The sequence below is a fragment of the Pieris brassicae genome, chromosome 9 (assembly GCF_905147105.1).
Source record: "Pieris brassicae chromosome 9, ilPieBrab1.1, whole genome shotgun sequence".
Taxonomy (NCBI): Eukaryota; Metazoa; Arthropoda; class Insecta; order Lepidoptera; family Pieridae; genus Pieris; species Pieris brassicae.
Genome location: NC_059673.1, coordinates 11,382,567 through 11,409,216, shown reverse-complemented (window position 1 = coordinate 11,409,216; position 26,650 = coordinate 11,382,567). Strand labels below are relative to the sequence as shown.

The following is a 26,650-nucleotide window of genomic DNA, read 5'->3' as shown; positions in this document are numbered from 1 at the left end:
ACTGTCGTTCCTTCTTCTAGCACAACTGTCGAGAAATGACCTTTCCGACCAAAGAAGGAGGCAATCATCTTTATTCCTTGATTTCTTTCTTTCTTTACCTTAGTTGGCCAATCCTCGAATGGAAACTGGGGCTCAGTTTACTTACTTACTGAGCTGATTGACTTTTGGTTTCGGGTTCGCAGCAATATATCCAGCTTTCATCACTTGTGACGATGTGAAATGTAGCACCGCTGTTGAACTTTACCGTCTCGCTTTGCTGAGCACACCAAGCTTTTGGAGGCTCCCTTCCAAATAACCGCGAAACTGAACGTCATTCGAAACGTCAACGCCTAGGTATTCTGAAGCTAGCTGAGGCTTTTAGGAGAGTAACTTCAAAGAGAGGAGTAGCGACAAAGGAAGTTATTTCTAATGGAAAACGCGCAAACTTGTATCTTTTTGGGGTTAAGTAAATTATATAATTGATAAAATTTCTAGTATCATTGATAACATAACCAAAGAAATAACCACGCGAAGGTTTAATTCGCCACATATATAAAAAAAATCTACGAGTTTAATTGTACAACTACTACAGAGTAGGTTACCACAACTCCAAGTACCTGAAAGAAAATATTATTAGAAGACGTATACAATGCACTAGAAATTCCCTACATATATGTAGGCTATTTTTTTCTGTTTTTTTGTAACTCAATAATTCAAACTCATAGACATATTTGGCTTGTGTAAGCACCACAAGGTACTATTTTGGTGATTTTTTTGTTATTTTGTTTGGTTTTCGTTTTTCAAAGCATAAAGTATTTATGTATTGTTTCCAAGGGAGCTTTGAAAACTTAATGGAAAGTGACCGTGCATAAAGTATAGACAAAACCACCACTAGAACGCTAAGTTAAACTTGGACAAACAAAGAACAGTCCAGTACTAAGACAAAGACTAGTGCATGTGGTAACTGCCGCAATAATTAAAAATTGACATACTTGTGGGACAGATAGTTCGCTTACCAAAGGTGTAAGGTGCTTCGTATCAAATCTGCATGCACCACGTAATAAAAGTTTAAATACCTGAATAAGTAATGATCGAGATATTGAAAAGTAGCCCATAGGGATGATATCCGGTTTATTAATAAGGACCTGTAAAGCAAATACTTCGGAATCCTCAGACAACTGTCGGTCGTTCTCAGTAAGGTGATATAGTGTTTGGCATAATTGGTATCTTATTTTCTTTGCCTACAAAAGCACATTAATTGAAAAAAAAGCAATCTATTTTTACCAGTTGTTACAAACGAGATCAACGCTCAGAAAAGGTGACATTACGGAATATTTTAATGCATAATTAATTTGTTATTAATAACATGACGCAACAATTTCAATTATGCAGTAATTATAGTTAACCTCAAATAGTAACTATATGAGATCAAAAATTATACGTATGTACGATAACAATAAGTAATATAGAAATAGTGGCAATTCTTCAGCTTGTCTTATTTATAAAATTATATTTATAGGTAAAAGATAAGTTATTGTTAATATGCTAAAATTCATAAGGATTGCGAGTTGATTTAAAGTGCATACGGATAGCACACGGAACGTCAGAACGTTATATTCAATCGGTAGAAAAATTCGATTCAAAATTTAGGCAAGTTATATAAAAATTGAATCTTCTAATTTCATTAATTTAACTAAAGTACTGTTTTATGTCAACAGTGAAATTAATCTGATTTATTTTATGATTAAGAAGGTATATGTTGTATAAATATTAAGCTCTGTTTAAGTCTTCGTATACAAAAAAAAAGTATTATGGCTTACCTCTTGAGTTGTTTGGTGCCATGGTTGAATACATAAAATGGGTCTGATGTAATGATAAAAAAACCAAAAAATATCTAGGCTGCTGTATTTTAATATCTGCACTATACCTAAAATTTAAATAATGTTATAACATTAGTTACTTTGTTATTTACTACATAAGTTACTTACGAGCTTCATTATTGTTACTTAAAATAACCAAAGAATCGTCATCACAAACTAATATCTATGGTTATGGTTATGACAAAAGGGTTCTGACAAAATTCATATATCGCTAGTCCCCACACTAGTGTTATGAGTAGCTAGAAAACAATTATTCATTGTGACATGTTTAACACAGTTTTTTTTAACTAATTTTAGTGTAACGACCATGAATTATAAGACATTTAGTATAAGGGAGGGAAGACTATAATATGTGAGTGTTTGAATGGGTGTGTATGCGCATGTATTTGTGAATGTAGCTGAGAGTTGTTGGATCGTGCACTGTATCTGTGTTAGTTCTTGGAACCTCAAAGTCATGCCAAGATACGTAGTAAAGCCTCTGTAGATTCTAAATCCAATTTGGCTAGTGAAATTTTTATATTATTTGCGAGTTTGTATCTGGATAGTTTGAGTATCTTATTTTATTATAAAGGCAGGGGCCCTTTAATGCTGTCAACTGAAGTATTTCCGAACCAATTCGACTTAGGATCCCTCAAGAAAAGAGCGTACCAATTCTTAAAAGGCCGCCAATGCACTCGCGAGCGATCTGGCATTGAGAGTGTCCATGGGCGGTGGTATCACTAAACATCAGGTGAGGCTGTTTGCCCCTGTTTTATAAAAAAAATGCAAAGAAGCGTTGGAAATACAAAACGTCTGTTTTTAGATGTGCCCTGATTTGGTATTCCATGGAGTTTATGTTATCTTAAATAGATCAGATACCTTGGTTATTGTATTGCAACTTAATGAGTAAAAATTCAGTCGTTCTTCCCCATGTCGGTAGACAATATGATAGCTAAAGTGCTAAACATATTATTTTAATAACTTTATCCTTCGCTACTCGTTTCAGTCGCTTGAATGTTGATTTTGGTTATGGTATGTATGGAGTTTTATAACTGATAGGGACATTGGGTGGGAGCAGTCTGTTATGCTAAAACACAAATTCTTACCGTGCTCACTGTTGAGATTAGAAGCTAATTGATCGGCTGTGAATATAACTTGAATGGAACATAGCGAGATCGATACCAAAGCAAGAAAACCTTCAGATGTTTCGATCTTTTCAATACATTCACAAGTTATGAGAAAATATTTGCTTAATGGTCGTAATGATAACTCCACTCCGCTGTTAAAAGCATCTTTAGAGTCTAAAAATTACCAATCACTTAGTTGCCTAAATAATTATTATAGTACTGTTTACAACTCATATCTGTCATTACAGATTCGACAGTTTAGTAAATCGTAATAGAAAAGAAACAATAAAGGAAATTATTTGACATTATTAAAACGTGTGGCGTGGATTTACGGAAGCACGAATGTTTATTGTACAGATATGATACGTGTAGTTAAATATATAATTGTGTAAAGCGTTTGATCTTAAAATGGCAGAATAGTATTGGCATATACATTTTTTTAAATTTACTAGAAAGTATATAAATATGGCTATTTTGAAACCCATATTTTTATCTTAAGACACGGAAATGATGTGCAATCGTCTAAGACTTAATGGTATGGTGAGTTGTTAGTATTTAGAGTTTTAAATCATCATTAAAACTCATGCTTAATTAATAATTACTTAATTAACGTTATGTTAGTAAAAAATGTATAGTTAAGGTTGACTAATCCATATTATGATGAAAAAAATTCAACAACTTAACTGAATTAACTTAATGATAAGTAATTTAACTCTAAACTAATTTACTAATAAGGATTAGCTTGAGAAAGTGTCCAATACACTTACAGTCTCTATTAATGAAAAAGCACTATGTTCTTGTATTACTCTAAGTATTAATCTAATTACAAAGTATGAAAAAGAAAGAAGGTTTGAATAATATATTATGAACTTTCACAGGCCATAAATTGTCCATTGTCCAATCATTGCTCTTTGATTGCATCCTAACAATCTTTTAACAGTAATAGAATAATGAAATGCCGAATTGGCAGGATTGGTGAACAATATTTTGTGGATTTTTACAATTTAAAACGTTATAAATAAAATATGCATAGAAAAGTATGTAAAAGATTAAATTGTGAGATTCCACTTTTAATCAATTCAGAATGCATGGACTCCTCAAGTATTTGAAAGTTTGTGTATCTGATGTCGCGTAGTTTGATAAATAATTAATAAAATGAATAAAAATTACAATCAAACCCACGATCAAAATTTCCCTCGCTGATATTTTTATTAAGCTCGCCTAATTGGCTTTCAATATATTCCAATCGTTTGTATATTTCAAATCCTATAAGTGTCATTTGAATTTCCATCACAAGGAACATGATCCGATGTATCTCGACCAAACGATGTTTACGATAAATCTTGTCACTGAAACATATAATTTTTTTTTAATAAATAAATATAGTATAATTGTAAAAGTTCTTAAATGACTATGAAATATCTATTTATAAAAAAAATTTCATATTAAGAAAAAATAAAAATACACAACTTACCTTTGGATAGAACGAATGTTTTATAATCTGTATCGCGTTGCGATAAATGTATGCGACATTATACAATTTAATTATATTTTAATGTAACAGGGGGCAAACTGGCAGAATACTACCGCCGATACTGCCGCCTATAAACACTCACATTGCCAGAGGACTCGCAAGTGCGTTGTCAGCTTTTTTATGTATTTATTACTGTTAAAAAATACAGAAATTTATGTGACGGTGGAAACACAAATTGGTCTCGACAAGCGTAGACATTCAAACATATATTTAGGAATCGACTAATTTTTCAACTCGACTGTATAGCGATATATACAGTTATGTGATTGTAAAGGAATGCCAATGTCATTGCTTGTGGCGTCGTCCATGCGTCGTGTTGTCTCTCTCCCTAAAATATGGCGAGGGGGCCATGCGTCATACTCGTAAACAGGTGACTGGTAGGACTTGAATTGTTGTTAGTTATTTCGACTATGTATTTGCGTGTTGTTCCCGCGGGAATCTAAGTGCGTGCTCCTATTTCACCATGCCTACTGCTGATAGAGGAAAACCCTTTGTTTTTTTATTATTCATTAACTATTATTTACTTAGGATGTCATATAGAACATGGTGTAATGGTTGCAGATCCTTACAAACATTGTGAAAAACAAAAAAGTTGGCGATTAAAAAGAGTAACAGAGAGTTTATTGCCAGTTCTTCTCGTACGTTCAGCGCCTTTGATTTAAGAACTGGCAGTAAATGTAAAATTAAAAGCATTTAGCATTAATGCTACGTATTTCATTATTGAGGTTTATAAGTCTACATTGGGTTACCTAAGTAATTTAAGGTTATTTATAAAACACCTACGTGAGAAGGCTGAATCGTAAAACTTCAATAGCGTAAAACTTCTATGAATAGGCCAATACTTCGCATAAGTATGTACGTAATCATTATAATATATCTATTTTGGTCCTTATTATCAGTTTCCTTTTTTACCTGAAATACAGAAAAATGGTGATAAATAAAGACACAACTGGTACTTAGAGAATAAATCCTTCACACATTAACTTCCGGAGGTTATATAAAATTATAGATAGAAAGTAATAAACGCGTTGACTAGCAACAGATTGGCATAGGACGGGTCGATTATCTGTACGGCTTTCGTCGTAGTTGTTCAGCTCAGGTGACCATCTTGTATATCTTACACATAGAGGTAATTGAGTCCGCTAGTAGAAGCTAGCGTTTAGACGACTTCTATCGGGTATAGTATAAAGCGCTCCGCTCGAAGGGCAAAGGCTCAAAGGGCTCCCCGAGAAAATTTGCAACTGGATCTCAACATTTCTGGAGCATCGGAGCATCAAGATCGTCTTTATTTATGATTCATCTGAATAAGTATACCACTTTCTTTGCAAATAATAAAATTTATTTATTTATTATTATTATTCAAGATGAATTATTCCTGGTAAGTGTTTGCTTAAAATTTATAGAAAATAGGTTAACACTATTCGCTTAGTATCTAGTAAATTAAAACTAAAAAATTCTCGCGTGGCGCTTCTTATCCAATTGAATATTTTATAAAATTGCATCTGTATGGCCAGAGATGATAACTTCGGTTATATGTAGGGATACACCCTTTTCTATATTAAAACTAAAAATAAGATTTTTACTGGTTAAGACTACAAATTACCTTGTTCAACATTGCTAAGCAATGTATAAAAACTCTCATTCGCCTTGGTATTGTAAAAATGGCAATAAACGAAATTCCTGCCAAAATCAATACGTTTGTAAATAATACTATCTTCTTCATTATACCGTCATGATAGTATCTTGGATAACCTTTGGTATCCGGAACATAGATGAGTTCTATCAATAAATGAATTATATCCAGTGTTGCTAAAATAATTAATTTATTCACTTGTAGTGCATCCATATATAACTTCGCATATTTATAACATTTTTACATAGTATTATATATCTGTGGTCATAGACAAAACAATGTTAAGTACATTCTTACTGAGTATGACTTATTTATAAATCGTGTGTTTCATATTTTAATAGTGCCTTCATGATTTCTTAATAATTTAATTGTTTGTCCTTTAAAGTAATGAAATTTCATTTATCATATTCTGACTTTTGGCCACATATATATGTGACATATCTTTAGACGCTCGTATGACATACTTTTATTGTAATCACAAAATTCTGTAAGTGCGGTGCTGTATCAAAACTATAGGTACGGTCTAAAATGCAAACTAGCGGTTAAAGTGACTTATGACCGTTTAACAGACTTAATTCATGAAAAAGTAAGACTAACTTTTGCTACTGTACTTTTGCAAAGGATGCGGTGAACGAAAGTTAAGTTAAAAAGACGTTTATACATAACGTAAAGGTATATGTACGTGGAACTATATGTGGAAGCCACCCAGTTAAAAAAAACAATGGACAAAACTTACATAACAATGCCAATAGTAGATAGCCATAGTAAATAGCTACTTTTGACAAGGTGATGCGACGTCCTTCCTGATTTTGTGTAATAGACAGTGGAGCTAGGCCGAAAACTCGTGATATTCTCAAAACATGCAGCATGATGCCACTCACCATACACGTTGGTTCCATTGCCCCTGAAATTCTATAATATATCATATCTTCCTTTACATAAAAATTACATGATCGTATGATATGAGCCAAATACATGATGAAATAAAAAATCTTCACACCTTTTGTGATTATCACATACTACAAAATAGTGCGTGGAGTCCCTAGCGGCAGAAGTGAAAGTTCGTAATGTGGAAATAAAAATAGGAAGGGGTAGAAATTGATTTTTATTGAAAAAAACTACCGCAAAAATAGGGAAGTATGCGACATAGGGAACACACTCACACGCACTTTCTCTACCCTTTTCTTGCACATGCGCATGCTACAATGTCACGCGCATGTGCTTGGGATTTACGAACTCACTCTCTTCTACTTACTACCTTCGTGTATCTTTCTTTCTCTCTCCCTCTTGCGTTGGAATATTGGACGCTACTCGTTGGTAACGGTCGCGCTGGCCTGTAACAGGTATACTACGCGCATGCGTTCGAGTGCCACGTATTCACTCTCGCTCTGTCTCTTTCTATTCCCCCTCCCCAGAAGCGGTGTACGTTTCACGCAACCTTGTTGGAAGTCGCATTTGGAGTTTCGCTACAAAAAACACGCTCAATGTTTGATTGTGATTAGCCAACAGTATCTTACTCTCTTCTACTTACTACCTTCGTGTATCTTTCTTTCTCTCTCCCTCTTGCGTTGGAATATTGGACGCTACTCGTTGGTAACGGTCGCGCTGGCCTGTAACAGGTATACTACGCGCATGCGTTCGAGTGCCACGTATTCACTCTCGCTCTGTCTCTTTCTATTCCCCCTCCCCAGAAGCGGTGTACGTTTCACGCAACCTTGTTGGAAGTCGCATTTGGAGTTTCGCTACAAAAAACACGCTCAATGTTTGATTGTGATTAGCCAACAGTATCTTAAATCCAACGCTCACAAGACATTCGTCATGTTCAATCACTCAATGATTTGATTTTTTCTGTCATTTTACATAACCACCCCTATTTAGTACTGGCGGGAAAACCAGAAATAACGTTTATTATTATTTTTAGTTTCAATGCATTAAAGAAACTAAAACGACCACGAAGCCTCTTTATTGTTTTTAAACCATACCTGAATTTTTCGTTCGAAAAATAAGCGGTTTACAGTTCACTACGTCATAACTGACAATAGCGTCCAATATTCGAACGTACAACGTTACTATATCATTAATTCGATTGTATCATTCTTTAATGACACCTGAAGGACATCATAACCATAATATATTTTCGTCGAGAAATCTTTACGTATTCATATATTTTGTATTTTGTGGTATCGTCGATTTCCCCGCGACATTAATTCATTGCTTGTGCAAGTGTCGATCATGTTAATAGAAAAAAATCCTCTAAAATTTGATCCTTAAGATTGCGCAAGACGATGGGGCAAGACAAATCAAAATATCGTTAAATTTTTTAAATAATAATAGCTTTTGTACAAGAATGAACGCTAAAATAAATGACTATAACAAACAAATCAAGGGCGTAGACCGCACTAGACGACTTAAAAGAGACTCTCCGCTACTCTTTTTTCTAATATATTCTACTTGGAAGGAGTTAAAGGTATAAAGACTAATGGAGAATAAAGTCTAAATCTTGCAGTGTGCTCTAAAGATATTTTTATTAATTTCATATAATACCTTAAATCTAAATAATAAAAACAGTAATGAAATTCAATTCTTGACTCCGCATCGCCGGTTCTGTCGCTATTTTTAGAAATTTGTACATTTTTGACATTGTAAGTAACTCGAATTTTGTATAATGAATCAAAGTTAAAGGCATCCATTATGATCATATCATCGATTAAAAACTCGATCAGGGCGAGACTTTTGTTGATATTTTCTTTTGACAATATGACTTTATTTTTATTTGTCTAGTTTTTAACAGTATATAATAATAATATATGTTTTTATAACATTATTGAATCTTTCTCGCTGTCTCTGGTCGGTAACAGGAGTTTCACGTAAAATGGAAAATTTCGATTTTATATAATATAATATTGACCTTAAACTATTTGAGTTTAAGGTGTACTACATTCTATTGCATGCAAAAACATTATGGCATCATTCGATCGATAGTATTACTCTATTTCTGTCGTGACAACTCAGAAATATTAGAATAGTATTTAACTTTATGGACGATTATTTGTAAAAGTTTAGTTGCCAAAACTCATAATTGTACTGTATCACTGTAGATAGATTTGGAGTATTTTGCTTTTATTATATCCATTAGTTATGGTATAATTTACCAACGCCAGTGCCAATGATTCACTTATTGAAAATTCAAGCTGTCCCTTGGATACTGAAGCTATACTATAAGAATGTGGTTTATATATGTGCAGCCACGTAAGGCGGCTGTAAATGTGACAGACCAGTGCCAGTACCAGTGAGAGAAAAATATCATGGAATAAATTCAAAACTCTCGTAAGACGTAAATTAATCACCAAAGCTTTTTATAAATTTGCCGATTATTAAGAGATCCTAATCCTTGGAATGGAATTGCTCGAGTACAATTATTTATGGCTCTGCCTTACAAACAATTTGTATGTCAAAACTTGGCAATTAAAAAGAACGGCGGAAAGTTTATTTCCAGTTCTTCTTGCCCGCTCTACGCCCTTGACTTGCGAACTGGTATTAACTGTAAATTTATTATCAATGTAGCATATTTTCTGTTGGCGTTTATAAGTGTACTTGGTGACCTTATTGAATGAGGTTATTTTGAGTTTGGGTTCGAGACAAAAACATTATTAATTTTTTTATCACTAGGATATAATTTTATATCTGTATAATACTGTATAAATAATACAAATTATTAAATAAATATCAAAATATTTTAAGAAGAATATCAACGTAAATCTATAACCTACCATTCAGAACAAATTAATAATTTAAGTATAAAAACAGTTACATAGATATTTTAAGATTCTATTACAGATACAAGCCAATTTCTACGAAAGATACAGAATACAACCAGTATTATATGTCAATAGCTATATATATATATATATATATATATATATATATATATATATATATATATATATATATATATAATAGCTATATTGGCCGTTGGAAAAACGTCAAAAAGATATTTACTTGTGCATCAACTATGATTACTATATTGATTAAGGCGAGGGATTTATAAGATATTTGTAAATAATAATAACTGTTTATTTAAATAAAATACTTTTATTGTGTTAGTTAATAAGTTAATATTTATTCACTCTCCCTGAAGTCTCATGAAAATATGGCACCCGATTAAAACAAAATTTCATTTGCTAATAGCAATTGACACTTAGGAGGTCATAACAATGCCTTTACGTTTACTGCTTAAAACGGACATGAAGAACTGTGTGTATGTGTGTACTATTCGCAGGGGACGTACATTTTTTCTCATAGTTGCAGATGTCTGTTTAATTATGGTCAATTGAAGGCAATTACTAAGTCAAGACTGTCTGAAGGGAACGTAACGTTTAAGGACAGATATAAAAATTATTATCAAAAGTCATTTGCAAGTATTTAACAACTTTAAATCGTGTTTTAAACTCGGTTAATGATAAGTTTTACAGTTATACTTCTTTTGGCGCGTTAGGGAAAAATGATGAGAGTAAATTTTTACGATGCACGCGCACTCCGTCACAAAAAACGGACATCCTGAAAATAGTTATAGTCAAGAAAAACACTTTTTGAACGGATTAAAGCTATGTAATAATACAAGAATTCTAAATTTTAAATCTTTTCCGTCAGTCACCGTAACCACGCACATTTAAAATTATGTAAATAATTATATGTTTTTAATAATAATACATAGCTTTAATCCGTGCAAAAAGTATTTTTCTTAATGTGTAATAACTATTTTAACAAAAGACAATACTATAGCTATAGTCATCACTTTAGATTTATCTATTGTTTGTGTCATTTATTCTACAAACGTAAAATAAATTTTTTGAAAAGATTTTTATCTTAGTACGCCAAAAAAAGTATGACTTCTAACACGTGTAGATAACGTGTACACACAGGTTTTTATATGTTTAAGGGACTTTGATTCTATAACATGAGGGAGGTTTTAGATTATAAGTTTTAAGATAATAGGTAACATAGAATATTACAAAATAAATAATTTTATTTTTTCAAATTATAATAATTGCTAGTTTGATATAGCTATTTTTTTATATTCCATCATAATATGTACCACTTTGTGAGGAAATAAAGGATTTTTTTTATTTATTTAAGTATAATTTTATGACTTCCATAACAAAATACAAACCATTTTCACTCGACGGGTACCTGACAGTCGAACCTATAATCTAGAAGGCTACAACGTTAAAAAGGTATAAAAATGATAACTTATTCTAATATTATTTATTTTACTAACTTCGAGTTAAAAATTAAATTTTATGAATTCTATATTTGTTCCAAAAACATAATTTCAATTTAATAATTTTTGATGAGGGTGATCCCAAATATTTTTTCTCGGCCGATCGTCACATTTATTAGTTAGTCATTGTTGAGATTTACTCGGGTTACGTAAGAAACATTTTTATTTTGATATATACTTTTTGGTAATTATAATTGATAATAGTTACGTCCACTATTTAGAATTTTATAGCGAGTGTTTAGTACGTTTTTGAGAACTATCGTGAGGCAAGGTATTAGCATCAGTCTAACCTCTCTCTGTTCCCAAACTAATAGAATTTCTCCAAATCCTTATGGCTGATAATATTGAGTGCCTTTCTTCCTGTTAAGAAGATATTGTAACGAGTATGTATGTACTCAGGACTTATTATTCTAAATTAAGATTGTGTATCGACAGCCACCGAACCGTTCTTTGTGGTACAATATCATATATAAACATACATTGTATATTGACTCGTAAAAACTATTTACACATATCACAAACTATTATTAAAATGATCTCATTTTACTTCTACAGTCGCGAGTCTGAATTTTTTTTTTTTAAGTTTCTTCTTTCGCTTTCTAACTGACGAAATAAGTCAAAGTCAAAATGAGTTCATTCATATAGGTAAACAAGTATACGTATGAACGTCAGAAAAGAAGTTAAATTAATTCTAAAATATACTGCCAGTTCGCAAGTTAAGGACGCAGAGCGGGCAAAAAGAACTGGCAAGAAACTCTCCGCCACTCTTTTTAAAGTTTTGAGTCATACAAATTGTTTGAACTTTGTTTCCGATGCTACCAATGAATAATTTTATCGTTATTTTATACATGAAAAGAATTCTAAAAACACTTTGTTCCACTTATAAAATTTAATCGTTCTGCGTCATCAAACGCTAACCGCTTGAGGAATTTCATAATACATGACGCCCTAAATATGGTACATTAATGTATTAAGGAGCGCGCGACATCAATTCAGCATATTAAAAGTTAACGAGAAACGATGGGATGTTATTATGAGCGAAAGGAAGGGCTTCAATTGGTTTCTTTAATGTTCATGCGATGTAAGTAACAAAAATTCAATTTAGAAAAAATATATACAACGCAATCATTTATATATGAAAGTTATCTGTAGAATTATTAACAAATATTTTTGTTACAATTAAGATAAAAAATGTGTGCGTGTACTAGTGTACACACGTAAGAAGTGAAACTTCTTTATGACCTTATTTTTCGAAAAATGATCAACTATATGCAACTTTACAGAAATTGGTTACATAAAGTTAAATTAGATAAAGTTTACCAAAGTTTATCATAGACATGAATACAAATAATACAATTATTTCATTTAACCTTATTACTACTAAAATTATTACAGAATTACATTAATTGTAATAGAATTATTGTTATCGTTATTATATATTTTTCTTATTAATGGCTTCGAATCTCTTCGAATCAACCGTGATAGGGACAAGAAAAAGATGGCGATGACGCGTAACGGAAAAATGTGACGCGTAACGGAATAATGTCACGCGTAACTGAAAATGTGACAGTTAATTTTTTTACAACGCCGATAAAGAAGTTTCACTTCAAAAAGTATTTGTTTCGGGACACGATTAAACTCTATTCAATTGCGTATGTATTGAAAATGGTTAATGTAATAATTGTAATAGTTTTTTTTCTCGTAGGCAAGTTAGACAAACTCGAGGTCACGTGGTTTGTCGTCTAACTCTTTTATCATAGCAGCCCTGTCCAAATCGATCAAGTAATCTTAAGAGAAGAGAAGAGAACCACACATAGAAATAGTTGTGGATTGTAATTTTTGTGCTTAAAAGTTTGTGCTTACAAGTATGTAAAAAACAACCTTTCTAACAGTGATCTAAGTATAAAATAATTAAATATTAAGTAATAAAAATTTAATCTCAAATACTTTGTAGGCTACATCCTAAGGAATATCACTTATCACACAACGCTTAGAATGTGAATTATTACTTAATAAATTATAAATAATGTTTGGAATATACGTGGGTAACACTGACAATGTTTAGAAGCTAACGTCAGAAAATTTTCGGTCAATGATTTTTATGACTTGCGTTGTGGGCTTACTCAACAACAAAGCTGTGTTAGGCTGAGATTATATTTCTTAATGAAGCCACTTTGTTTAACGAGTTTAAGAGTGGACGTAGCCATCTCAATGATAATCTGCGTGAGGGACGTCCTTTAACAGCGACTACTGAATGTGCTGTGCGACCCATGATAGAGGAAGATAAGAGAGTAACCTATCAGCAGATACGGGCAAGTCTAAGCATTGGTATGAGTCAAGTTCAAAAAATATTAGACGCCAGTAAGCTTTGTACCAGATGGATACCCCATACTTTAACCGACGACCAGAAACACCTTCGCATGGACTGGTGTCGGCAAATGTTAGATAAATTCAACGGCGGTGGCCCAACTGCTGTATTTGACATCGTCATAGTTGATGAAAGCTGGATATATTGCTATGAACCCGAAACCAAAAGACAATCAGCTCAGTGGGAGTTTCCTTTCGAGGATCGGCCAACTAAGGTAAAGAAAGGAAGAAGTCGTTCTTTGGTCGAAAATGTCATTTCGCGACAGTTGTGCTGGAAGATGGAGGGACAGTTACTGCAAACTGGTGTTTCAGTTGCTGTTTGCCTGTTGCCTTGGAAAAAAATCGACAGCACCGCCCTCGAAGCAAGATCCTCCTTCACCACGACAATTCTTCAGCGCACTCCGCAAACGGTTTGTTGAATATTTGACTATGGCAGGTGTCGAGATAATGAGTCATCCGCCATACAGTCCTGACCTGGCGCCCTGCGACATTCATTTAGTCCCAAGAACTAAAGATACAATTCGAGGTATTCGCTTTACGAGCTCTAATGATGCGTTGAAAGGGTACGAAAATGCCTTAGAAGAGACCCCTAAGGAAGAATGGGCCCACTGCTTTTCTCAGTGATTTCATCGAATGCGACGATGTGTAGAGTGGAACGGAGATTACTTCGAAAAAAAAAGTATTGGCAACTTTCTACATTAAGCCGTTTTTCATTTTCTAAACATTTGTATACCTAGGTATAAAGAAGTTTTTCTGTTTAACCGTTGAACTTTTTTTGTTCCTTAAAACACATAACACATACTTTACTTACCCTTACGCAAGCATCCGCTCACTGTGAGCGCCCGAATAACATTTTATAGTAATACAAATGTTTTTTACAATGCGTTCGAGCTATCAAAAATTTACATGGCGTATACAAAACTTCAAAGTTCAACGAAAGTAACATGGCGATCTTCGTCTTCGATTTGTCAAACAGAAATTAGGTCGCGGTTTTTGATTACATGTGACCAATAACAATCAAACGAAGCGCTGTATCGTTTTCTTCTTCTTTCATCTTACCCCCTTCTAAGATAAGTTAATACTAGTTCACGTAAAATTACCTTGTTATTCAAGTCGGTTAATAATGGACAATAATATTCATCATTCATTCGCCCCTATATACTTTCAATAACCTATTCAATAGAGTTTAATATATTAAGTAGTATCAAAATAATAATCTCAATTCAGTCATCACGTTATCACCAATACAAAGATATTTTATTCCAACATGAACAGAATGCAAAGCTTTGAATGAAAATGTACATTCATTATATTCAAAAACCATTTCGAAATAATGTTTTGAAATGTCAATTTCACTAACATGTTTTACTGATAGGTACTTCTGTTAAATTTAGAATAAGATGATAGATCATTTTTAGAGTTATGCCGTTGAGGCCCCGGTAGAATGCGAGAACAACACCGGAGCCTCTGTAACCTGTAGCCTTATTCTATATAGCTCAAAGTATCTGAATAGCAGAGACTCTGATGTGGGTCGCACATCCCCGCAATTCCATAATGCATTTTCATCACGGACATCAAAATAAAAAATGACTATTTTACCTTATTTTTGAAGCTATTTTTGATTCAATGCTAGTCCATACTGTAACTATATATTTTTAGCTTATACATCATCATCTGAATCTATATTACAATGCCTTAAAACTAATGCAACATACTAAATGCATACAAACACATTGTTTCACCTCATTCTTTACCTACATACAGCTAAATCACATTATTTTAATATATTATTTATGTTTTATATTGTGTACTGATACGGGATAGATTATATTAAAGTATAGATTGTTTATAGTCACTTTTTAATTCACTACAATATTGCAATTTTTATAGAACAGGGAGCAAACCGACAGAAGGCTCACGTAATGTTAAGTGTTAACATCATAGACACTCTCCATGATGGATTAATAATTTCTTAGCTATTTAATTTGAATAAGAACAAGAGTTTTTTTGCTTGTAATTTGTCTTCGAAGTAGTAATTATACTATTCATAATAAAAGTGTTTGAAGATATAATTTCAAAACAAATTCATTATTGCTTACAATTTATAAATTAAAGTCAAATCACTATATTCTCTATAGCCCTATTAAAGAGGTAATTTTGAAGTAGTTTTATATGGAAAATAATGGGAAAGAAAAAATTTGTAAATATATGTGAAATTCCGATATCGTTGTTTACGATAACATAAAAATGCCGATGCCGTAGGAGTGCTCCATTTGTATATTTTTGGTTACAAAATAGTAAAGGGCAAAGCCAGCTGATACCAGTATCAACCTAAATCTATTAACGGGATATAAGGTGCGCCACGCGTGACCATACATTGTTATACGTTGTTCATATTTGCAGCTATTTACATAATTAATTATTTAATCCACTCCCACGTTTAGCAATTTAATAAAGCTTATTCTAAAAGCTGAGGTTAATAACCTTCCTACTGAAGTGAATTATATTCGACGGGTAACTTCTGAGGTTGCCCAAAAGTAAAATTGCGTTCCATAACGAGAAATTCAATGTTGTTATTTAATAAATAAATAGATCTGAGAAGCCCTTTCAATATTCTTATTATGTTATATTTTAAAGAGTAATACAATTTAAATAAGATTTTATTTTTATATTGCCAATTGTAATTCAATCTCAAATCAATTTATTCAATTCAAACTAAGAGATACAAAGACATATTATAATAAAATGGCATTTATTCATAAAGCTCACTAATTAGCACTTATCAAATACTGAATACAATGTTCTAAAAATTTACACTACACGTGAAAAATATATTTATACGTAACAGAATCAGGGGTGTAGAACGAAGAGAAGAATTTTTATCTCCAAGTTTTTTGTTTTGTTACTATTACATCCTGCTTCACTTAACTTCTAGAAGCAATGAATAAAAAACAGAAGTTTAACCTCTATCAGCAGAAGGCATTGTGAAATAAATCGGGAAGTCGGGAAATCGTAAGGCACTATTACGGCTGTTTTAATATTTTGTCATTTATTACTTCAGTTGATGTAGTATAACTGTATTTTTTTTCAGAATTTTTGCAAAACGATTTAAAAAAAACACAAAGATGTCCTTATTCCATGGAAATTACTTTTGTGCACTTTCCTGAAATAGATAGCGGAAACCATAAATATAGTTTTAGTCTATATTTTGATTATACCAAATAATCATTCGCATTAACATGAATTTAATAACAAATAAAGGGAGGTAATATTATATCTCTGTGTCACCAACGTATTACATTATATTTCCGCGTCATTATTACGTGCTAGACATTTGTCAAAATGTGCCGTCGTAATATACGGTTACTGTGTCTCTCGTAATTATGTTCAAACAGTTAAACAATCGTAAAACTTTTACTCTTCAGTAACTAGATAAATTACTGTAATATTTAGTTACTTTTTAACTATTTACACTAAATACAACAATATACAATAGTAGATAACTTAGTAGTAATAGAATTACCTTCTTTTATTTTTCCTGAAAAAAAAAATTGAGTTTGCTTTAACGACTCTGTTCCACATGGCGATATAGACTTGCATGTTTACGTGTTGTTACCACACGGGTCTAGGTTTCACATAAAAGGCGTACAGACAAGACAGACTAAACTAGAATTTATTGTAAAACCTGTATATCAATTCATGTTTTACTCCTTCCTTTATCATAATAATGAACTATTACTTGTATATAGATTACAATCAAATTTCAATCTCCGTAATATCCGTATACGGATTCGATTACTAGCCATGGCAACAAAAAAGAAAAATAATCTTCAGATTATTATTAATAATTTTAATTTTTATACTTTTTTATTATCAAATAAGTCCGATGAATATGTAATAAAAATATGACCCGCACCCTTCATGGCTTCGTGAATCAAACTAAAAAATCATTTAGTAGTATTCATATAGGTAAGACAATGTACACTTATGAACGTCAAAAAAATAAATTTACATTAATAGCTTCTAATTTTACATTTACTGCCAGTTCTCAAATCGAGGGCGTAGAACAGAAGAGAAGAACTGGCAATAAACTCTCCGCCACTCTTTTTAAACGCCACGCACGTAAGCATGATTCCCGCAACATATAGTTTGAAGGTATTATCTTAAGATCCCAATGAAACAGACGTAAAAGCACTTTAAGAAACGTTTATACTACACATAAATTCCACAAAGAATTTGAGATGTCAATTTTATTTGTTTCCAGTTGCAATATTAGCAACTCAAGCTACGGAGGTGAACGTGAGCGGCGAATGGAAAACTGATCTCGGCTGGGAGGTGACCTGCGGTTGGCAGACCTTGTCTAACGATACCTTACAATCCGTGCGACTCTACCATAATGGGCAACAGTTTATGATATATAGGCCAGAAGTAAGTATATCTCTATATGTGTTTATATCACTATCTGAAAAGAAACGAAAAATTGTATTTGACATATAAAGAATTGGTGATCTAGCGACACTAAGATGTCCTGTGATGTGGGGTACTAGGATCTTCCAGTTGATTTAAATTTAAAAAGGCTACAAAATATCCAAACGTTGTATGCTCAATCACGAACGTGAAGTACAGAATATACCGAAGTTGTCCAGTTCATCAATGAAAAAGGACTGTGATCAGTTTCACCTTACTTTTATCGAAGCGTTGTTACATAATGTTTTTCGGTAAATTATCGCGTACACAAAATTTGAATCCGAATGAATTCCTGAGATTTGTTTGTTTAAATAAAAATAATCTATATATAATCAGCTATATAATAACGTAGATCAATGACATTTTTAAATTGTGGGTCGAATCTAGACACATATGTAAATATTTATATCGAATCAACAATATCTACTATAATATAATGTGCAAGAAATGGATACTTTTAAATAAAAACTTAGTCTTAAATAAATAAATAAAACCTATTAACTTAAAAGACCTTTGACTTTAATTCATTGTTTCTCAAAAGGGAAAAGATTGCTAATTCAATTCTTTCTTTACGTCTGAGAGGTTGAGTCATCATTTATTCACATTTTAAGTGCCTAATACGGGCCATCCGTCTTATTGTCGGTTCTTGTTCATTGTGGGGTATGATAGTCTAAATAGATGATGGGATGCTTACAATTAACTCATAAATTGCTCATTTAGTAAGCGCTATCTGCCGCATCCACTGTATAAAAATGCTACAGAAATTTGTTCAACGATGTATATGACATGACTTTAGATTTGGTTAAAGGAAAACCAATAACAACCAAACGTTTACACTATATATATATATATATATATATATATATACGTTTACAATAAAGAAGAAAGATATTTTATAATGGATAAACCGAACAAACACCGGACTGCATCGTTTTCAAAAACGAAAAATGCCACGTATAACTGAGATTCGAGATATTCATTTACAAAATATTTGTAAACCCAGCTGTGGGAATCCAAGACGGGCTGTAAAACGTGCTGCTTAGATAGTGTTAACGCGGTTTTAGTAAATTAGTAAATGTTAATTTTATAGTAAATTTTCTTTTGTCCATGTTATAGTTTTGTATTCAATTGCTATTGGGCATTATCATATTTTATATAAATCACGCAAAAGATCTTTCTTTTCCTTGTATATAACTTTTTAAAGTATTAGGACACAGCCATGGATATAAATAAATTTAATAAGTATTTACGCCCCCTAACATCAGAAAATCTCGCGAATCTCGATAGATATTGACAGACGAAAGAGACATTTCTCGTATTTGGATCTTAGTTGAAAATAACCTTTTCAGAAACATGGACCATCGAAGACCGAGGTGTTCCGAGCCCCTGATCACTATATCAACATTGACTGTGCGGTGACCTCAGAGAGAGGTCAAACTGGAAGATGTGTACTCACATTGGAGCCATATCAGCCACCGTTAGACGATTCTACTTATACCTGCGAAGTCTCGGGGGAGAGGCCTATGTTCCGCATTGGCAAGATGGATTATCTGCTCAAGTCTCTAGGTATTTTTTTAAATACTTAAAATTACTAAGCACCTAAATATTAGCTAATAATCTATGCGAGGTTCGATGCACGGCGAAATAATGGTAATAGCTTAGTAGCACTGACGAATATTTCGAAAAAAATATAAATGAAACGAACACATAAATCTCTGCCCTCCTATATAACCACTATTGTTAAGCAAGAGTAATAAATAGCAACATGTATATTTTATTTATTAGACATTTACATAAAAATACAACAATATAAAACAGTTGTTGAGTTCATAGTCCTAGAATCATTGTTGCAGGAAAGCAAAATATGTTTTAGATATAGATAATAGCACACAAGACTCGTTTTACAAAATATCTATTCACAAATGTAGCTTTAACATAAGTATGAGTCCCTAAAGCCCAATGTGCTGTGTAAATGTAACCTGTTTGCTAAACATTTTCGGTCAAACCAATGAAAACTGGGGCAACTTACATTTCCGTAAAACGATAGTTATCTTAAAATCTCTGCCGGTGTTTGCTTTTATTTTGATCTCTTTTGATAAGGATATACACTTCTACTGTAGGTATAATATATTTAAATACTACAATAGTATAGCTACTTACATGAGTTAGTGGCTTAAACACTGCGTGCAGTCAAAAGCCCAGTATTCCTGACGCAACATTAAATGTTAATAATAAATAGAATGAAACTTACCTTAAATGATCCATGATAAAAAAAAACAAAATGTGTCATCCATCATTTGTCTTAATACAACATTTACAGCATATACACACAAATATACAACGATATATGCGGAGGCAAGTAGACTGATTTAGTTATTGTATATAGAAATTACAATCAATCTTTATTAACGTTCAGTGGTACCAAGTGACGCCCACTTAGAGATCAGGGCTTCGGAAGATCCAGCTTCTCCACGAGTGACGCTTAACTGCTCAACCGAAGGTCTGCCAGCACCCACGTTAAATTGGATAGTTGGAGGTGATAAGGTAACTAAACTACTAACTAAATAACACGTAACTTTTTAAAACAATGTCAGCTGTTATCTCAGAGTCTACACTCTCCGTAGTACGACTAGTTCTTAGGTTAAGTTAGGTAAGGTGCACATCGTGAATGAACCGATACCAGGAATAAATTCCGGCGAACCAATTAATATTTTTTTCATTATTAATGAAACGCAGGTGTCTTAACTTCAAAACATAAATTACGGACGTACGTCTAACTAGGCTGGCATGTGTAAAGGTTTCGAGTTGAAAAGTCGGCAAAAAGTTAAAAGTGGTTTTTCCTAGTGAACAAATTGATTACACCTTCCTTACCTAATGTGTAGATAATTTTTTTAACTTTTATAGATTTAATGCCTATAATTTCTATATATGCACGTGTTTGAACAGGTAAAGTACATCTTTGGTTTGGGCAAGATTTAAATTCGAGCTTTAGGCCGAAGTATGACTCCCGGAAAGTTTAAACGTATTCATTTTGACATACAGGAGTAGTAGATAGTGTACGCTTATCTTCTTAATAATTAACCTCATACGTGCAAATAGGACTATGTATGCAATTGACATTTCCTCGTCTTGTAAAGAAATCGACACTTACACAAGGAATAATTTGCCAATGAAACAAATGCCAGATATTGTGCCCAAAGGTGCTTTATGTACATATATAAAAATGTAAATTTTTAATACGTATATCATGAAATTGTCTAAAACTCGACTATTCACACGATTTTTCAGATACAAGCAGATTTCAATCGACGTGAGTGGAATGCGACCTCAAAACTGTGGCACGCGTGGTCGTCTCTTTCATACACAAAAACTGATCCGACACAAACAGTCACTTGTTTGCCAGAAATCACACGGAACAATGATACTATTAAAGGGAAACCCGCTGTGTATAACTCGGCTACTTTAATAAGTAAGTTCATCGAAAAAGTTATGTAGAATTTTCACTTATTTGATTGACGATTAATAACTTTAAATTTCTTCTGTACAAACATTACCTGTCCACATCGCATCCCTAACTTTCTTACTAACTACTAACTGACGTGAGACTTATCTTAAATTATGGTGATTTATGTGTCTTTTTACTCTTTAATGTATTTTTAATATTTTATTCCTATTTAGTTTTTGTTACAAAATACATGTAATAACTGTGTATTACATGTATTTTGCACTACTTGCCTATCTTATTTAATACATTTCTTTTTTCTTTACTCACAGTGGTTGCCTGGAAGAGATCGCTCGTAAGCGATAAGGCCGCCAGTTGCCCTCCTTTTGATTTAATTATGTTAATTTTGTAGTGTAACGAAGTGTAAATAAATAAATAACTTGCCTTTTGCAAAAAAGATAATAACACAAACAACGTCTTATCCTTTTTACTGTCTTTTAAATGGCCTGCTATGACGCATTAGGCCGTAAATTTTAGGTTTATTTTTCATGTAATATGAGGCAAACGGGCAGGAGACTCACTTGATATTAATTAAGTCATACCGCCGCCCATGAACACTCACATTGCCAGAAGGCTCGCAAGGGCCGGTCTTTTAAGAATTAGCATGGTCTTTTCCTGAAGGACCTTAAGTTGAATTGGTTCGGTAATAAAATATATATTTAACAAATGATTTTTATAATTATCTACCAGAATCATAATTATTAAAACACAATTATAATTATAATAAATAAAGCCAATTTTTCTGTAATAGTATATTAATATAATAATTCAATAAACTTTATCCAAAGCATATAACCCATCAGAGATCATATCCACTTGTCTACTGGCTAAAGTAATTATTTTTTTCAGGTTTTGACAAAATAATACTACTTACGGCAATCCTGAATCATCTAAGATGATACAATCCAAGGATACTTAATAAAACACGTTATTTTTTTTAATAATTTTAATATCGTTGTAAAAGATTTCCAGTTTTACAGTGGTACCAGTCAGCTAACGACAATGTATGAAATACGTCTCAGAAGTGTACCAATAAAGATAATTTAAAGATTAAATAATAAATTTCATAATTCATTTGCAATTATAGGTTTTGAAAATCTAAAATTATTTTGTCTTTAACGTAAAAAATATGTTTTTTTTTAAATTACCAAAAACATCACGAAGAGACGAAATATCTAAAATGTTTGTATGATAATTGGACATGTAAACGTTTGTAATATAGAGTAACCAGACTGTTTTACAGATTTATTTTTTAATATTAGGTCCTTACATATGAAATTGGCGTTTTGTATGGGAGGAACAAAAAGTCGAATATTTTTAAATATAATATATATAATTAATCAAAGTATGAACCATTGTTTTCTATGCACTTTTGCCATTTCATAGGTAGTTCATTGATCCCTTTACTAAAAAAAACCAGTCGGACGGGAATCAATACAATCAGCGGTAATAGTCTGGCCAAATTTGAGAAAACTGCAATGAACAATACCGGCACTAGTCCACCAAACTACCGCTTACAAGTAACTTTTTTGGGGTTAATTTTCGCTTGGGGCAGGATTTGGCTGGCTGGCTAGGATCCAACCATTGCGCTAAGCGCTTCCGATTATCGTAAAGAATCCATTTTTCATCACAGGTAATGATTCAGTTTAAAATGCCTTCATTATTGTGCCGGTTCAGTAATGTAACGCAGCAGTCGACGCGCGTGTGCCGGTTTGCTTCAGTCAATTCGTGAGGTACCCACCTTTCAAGCTTTTTAATCTTCCCAATTTGCTTCAAGTGAATTAAAACAGTTTTATCACTAACACCGCAGCCTGCAGCTAACTCGGACGTGGTTTGCGATGGATCCGCTTCCACAATAGCCTTCAATACTTCATTATCAACTTGGGTCTCAGGCCGTCTACGTCGAAATATCCAGAATGAAAACGTTGGAACCAAAAACGAACTGTGTTTTCTTTTGCAACATGACCGCCATACACATCATTCACCCTTCGAGTCGTTTCCGCAGCACTACTGCCACGGCGGAACTCGTACTCGTAAATAATGCGATACTTTAAGTTTTCCATTTTGTGAAATGAGTGACGTAAACAGAAAAAAACAGAAGAATAAAACCAAATGAATGACGGTCAGCGAAGCACAAATACATGAGTAAATAGCTGTACAAATTTTAATTTGTAATTCCTAACCAAAGAGGAGGTATTTGAGGTCAAAGTGGCCAGTACGACAAAACGCCAATTTCATATGTAAGGACCTAATATAATTAACCTTTAATGCAATATCTTTAGGTTGGTAACTCTTATATACAAAATACTCTGGCGTATATTTATTATGTAATCAAAAACGTCAGTTATGACCAACAAAAGTACCATTATAGATTTGAAAAGTAAAATTATAGGTGGTAAATAAAGACTTATTTGACGCAAAATGTCTCGTATGTCAAATCCAAGTATTTGACAGTTGAAGTTTGTCTTTATGATACCAATAATCAAAACGTGAAAACATTATCTATATTCATCCTCAAAAGTGGCGCTACAACCTTTAAGTTCTGAACTTATATTTTTGTATCTGTTCTGTGATAATTCCTAGGTGATCAACCTCCTGTGCTTGACATACAGCGTCGACTTTTTGAATTCCTAGAGCAAGTGTTATTTGCGCTGATAAACAATGATCTTAAGTGCACGGGCGGAGATCGAACCTACGACGTCCGGGATGAGTTCTACGCTGAAGCCACAAGGGTATAGGGAGATAAGACACAAGTAAAATTATCATATTAGTTGTAGATACATTTAATTGCCAAAAGAATATCAGTTAAATTTCTTGAGCACTCTTAAATAAAGAACCCTTCGTTCTTTATACATATAAAGCTTTATACATACAATTGAGCTGCTTCTCATCCTATGATCAATAGGAGAGGAGGACTTAGAGGAGACACTTCCGTTAAAGTAAAGATATTGATTGCTCCAAAGTATACATTCAGTAGTTGTAATCCCACCTAGTAGATCAAGTACCAGTACTGTAAATAGCAATAAAACCCCAACGAAACTTGAATAAAAAAGAAATATTTATTTTGTTTACAATATATAATAATAATAAAATTTCCAGGTGGTATAAAAAATTCCACACAAGAAAGACTTGTATACTAAAGTATACTTCATCTCTTTCTGTCACATTATGTTAACGCTGTGAAAAGATACGGATGAGTACATTTTTTATCGGGATTTATTTAGATTTTATGACAAAAGGAAAGAATAGTTATTATATGGGTTATGTTGTGTTATTACAATTGAACAACTTAAAGTATCTTTACAATGTGATTATACTTAAACTTTACCGTGAAACTGTAAATAAAGACTTTTTTTGGGCGAAACGTATTACTGAGTTTTATTTGGTTACTTTAGTAAATACCAATATTCATTTATATTATACCATTATTCATAAAGCTATATAATTTATTCTCCTTTAGTCAAATTTTGTCACAGACGAATAACTAAAATTGAAATGTCTGATTTAATTGATAAAAAGGGTTATGTTAGTATGCCAAAATTATAAGACAAATAAGAAAATTCTAAAATCCTTAATGTAATTTTTATAAATATATTTTAGCGGCATCTGTTGGATAACGAATTTACTAACATGAATTTCGTTACCGTGTCAACCTCTAGGTGTGGGCCTCAGTTTTCTGAATGTATTTCATGACCTTTTGTTAATCTAATAAGTAAGGTGATCAGTTTCCTGAGCATGACGCACGCCGTCAACTTTTTGGGTCTAAGGTATGCCGGTTTCCTCAAAATGTTTTACTTCCACCGTTCGTGCGTTAAATGTGCACATGGAAAGAGAGTCCATTGGTGCACAGCCGGGGTTCTAACCTACGATATCAGGGATGGGACTCGCACTCTGAAGCCACTAGGCTAACACTACGTTAAACTGTTACACTACGTTATGTCCGTGGCACTATATAAAACGACCTAAATCTTCCCATTGTACGCATATTTTAGTACTAAACTTGTGACACAAGTTCCAGACTGTTTGTATTGTTCATTGCGATTATAAGAAAAGTTATATATACTCTCAGCCAATATACTTTTCCTTCCGTAGATAATTAAAGTTCCATAGTAGCTTCAAAAGATATGTTTAAACAACGTATACTTAACTCCTGATTTTAACATGTACAGGGTTCTAAGGCAGATTATTTTATTTAATCTGTTACGTATGAAATTTCCAGAAAGATTATTCTGACAAAAATATTTATTTCCAAATTGTTTAAAATGTGGTGCTTCCAATTGCATTGTGTTGAACTTAAAAAAACAGTTCCAAAAACTTCCTCTAAGTTAATGGTTACAAACTTGGGTAAATTATTTACAACAAGCATTTATAATTAATACTTATATATGTTTCTAAAAGCATATATTCTCTTAGCTCACATTGTGTAAAAAACCTAGTAAACTCGAAGCAAACAGCAACAACGTTGGGACGAATCGTCAAAATTAAAAAAACGAGACCGTTGTAAGCAATCATATCATATCTTAATTTTTAAAACATTTAAAATTATAATTATTTCTAGTTTGTAAATATAACTGTGAACTTTAGATTGTTTTATCTATTCTCCAAAATTATCTGTTATACGATTGAATTTCTAAATGGTTGCTTATAACGCTCGATATTGTGTTTAGGTTCTATTTATATTATTGAACACAACATAACCAAAGAATTAACCACACGAAGGTTTTATAAGCCACACACACGTAGGTTACCACAACTCCAAGTACCTGAAAGAAAACATTGTTAGAAGACGAGATTACATTGTTTGTCTTTTATTGATTTGTGACTCAAAACTCAAAATAACTTTATTCATATGGGCAAATAAGTACTTATTAGCGTCAACAAAAAAAGATGTTAAATTGATT

General features: G+C 32.6%; 1 protein-coding gene across 1 annotated transcript in view; it reads left to right on the top strand.

Annotated features, from left to right (window-relative positions):
* The window catches only part of LOC123714276, a 65,051-nt gene extending 41,982 nt beyond the window's left edge, over positions 1-23,069 (top strand). The window contains exons 2-6 of the mRNA XM_045668484.1: positions 18,045-18,208; positions 19,597-19,813; positions 20,664-20,791; positions 21,536-21,716; positions 22,599-23,069. Coding sequence (XP_045524440.1) covers positions 18,045-18,208; positions 19,597-19,813; positions 20,664-20,791; positions 21,536-21,716; positions 22,599-22,648 — 740 coding nt within the window. The 3' untranslated portion in view covers positions 22,649-23,069. The remainder of the gene's footprint in view (positions 1-18,044; positions 18,209-19,596; positions 19,814-20,663; positions 20,792-21,535; positions 21,717-22,598) is intronic.
* The last annotated feature ends 3,581 nt before the right edge of the window (positions 23,070-26,650 follow it).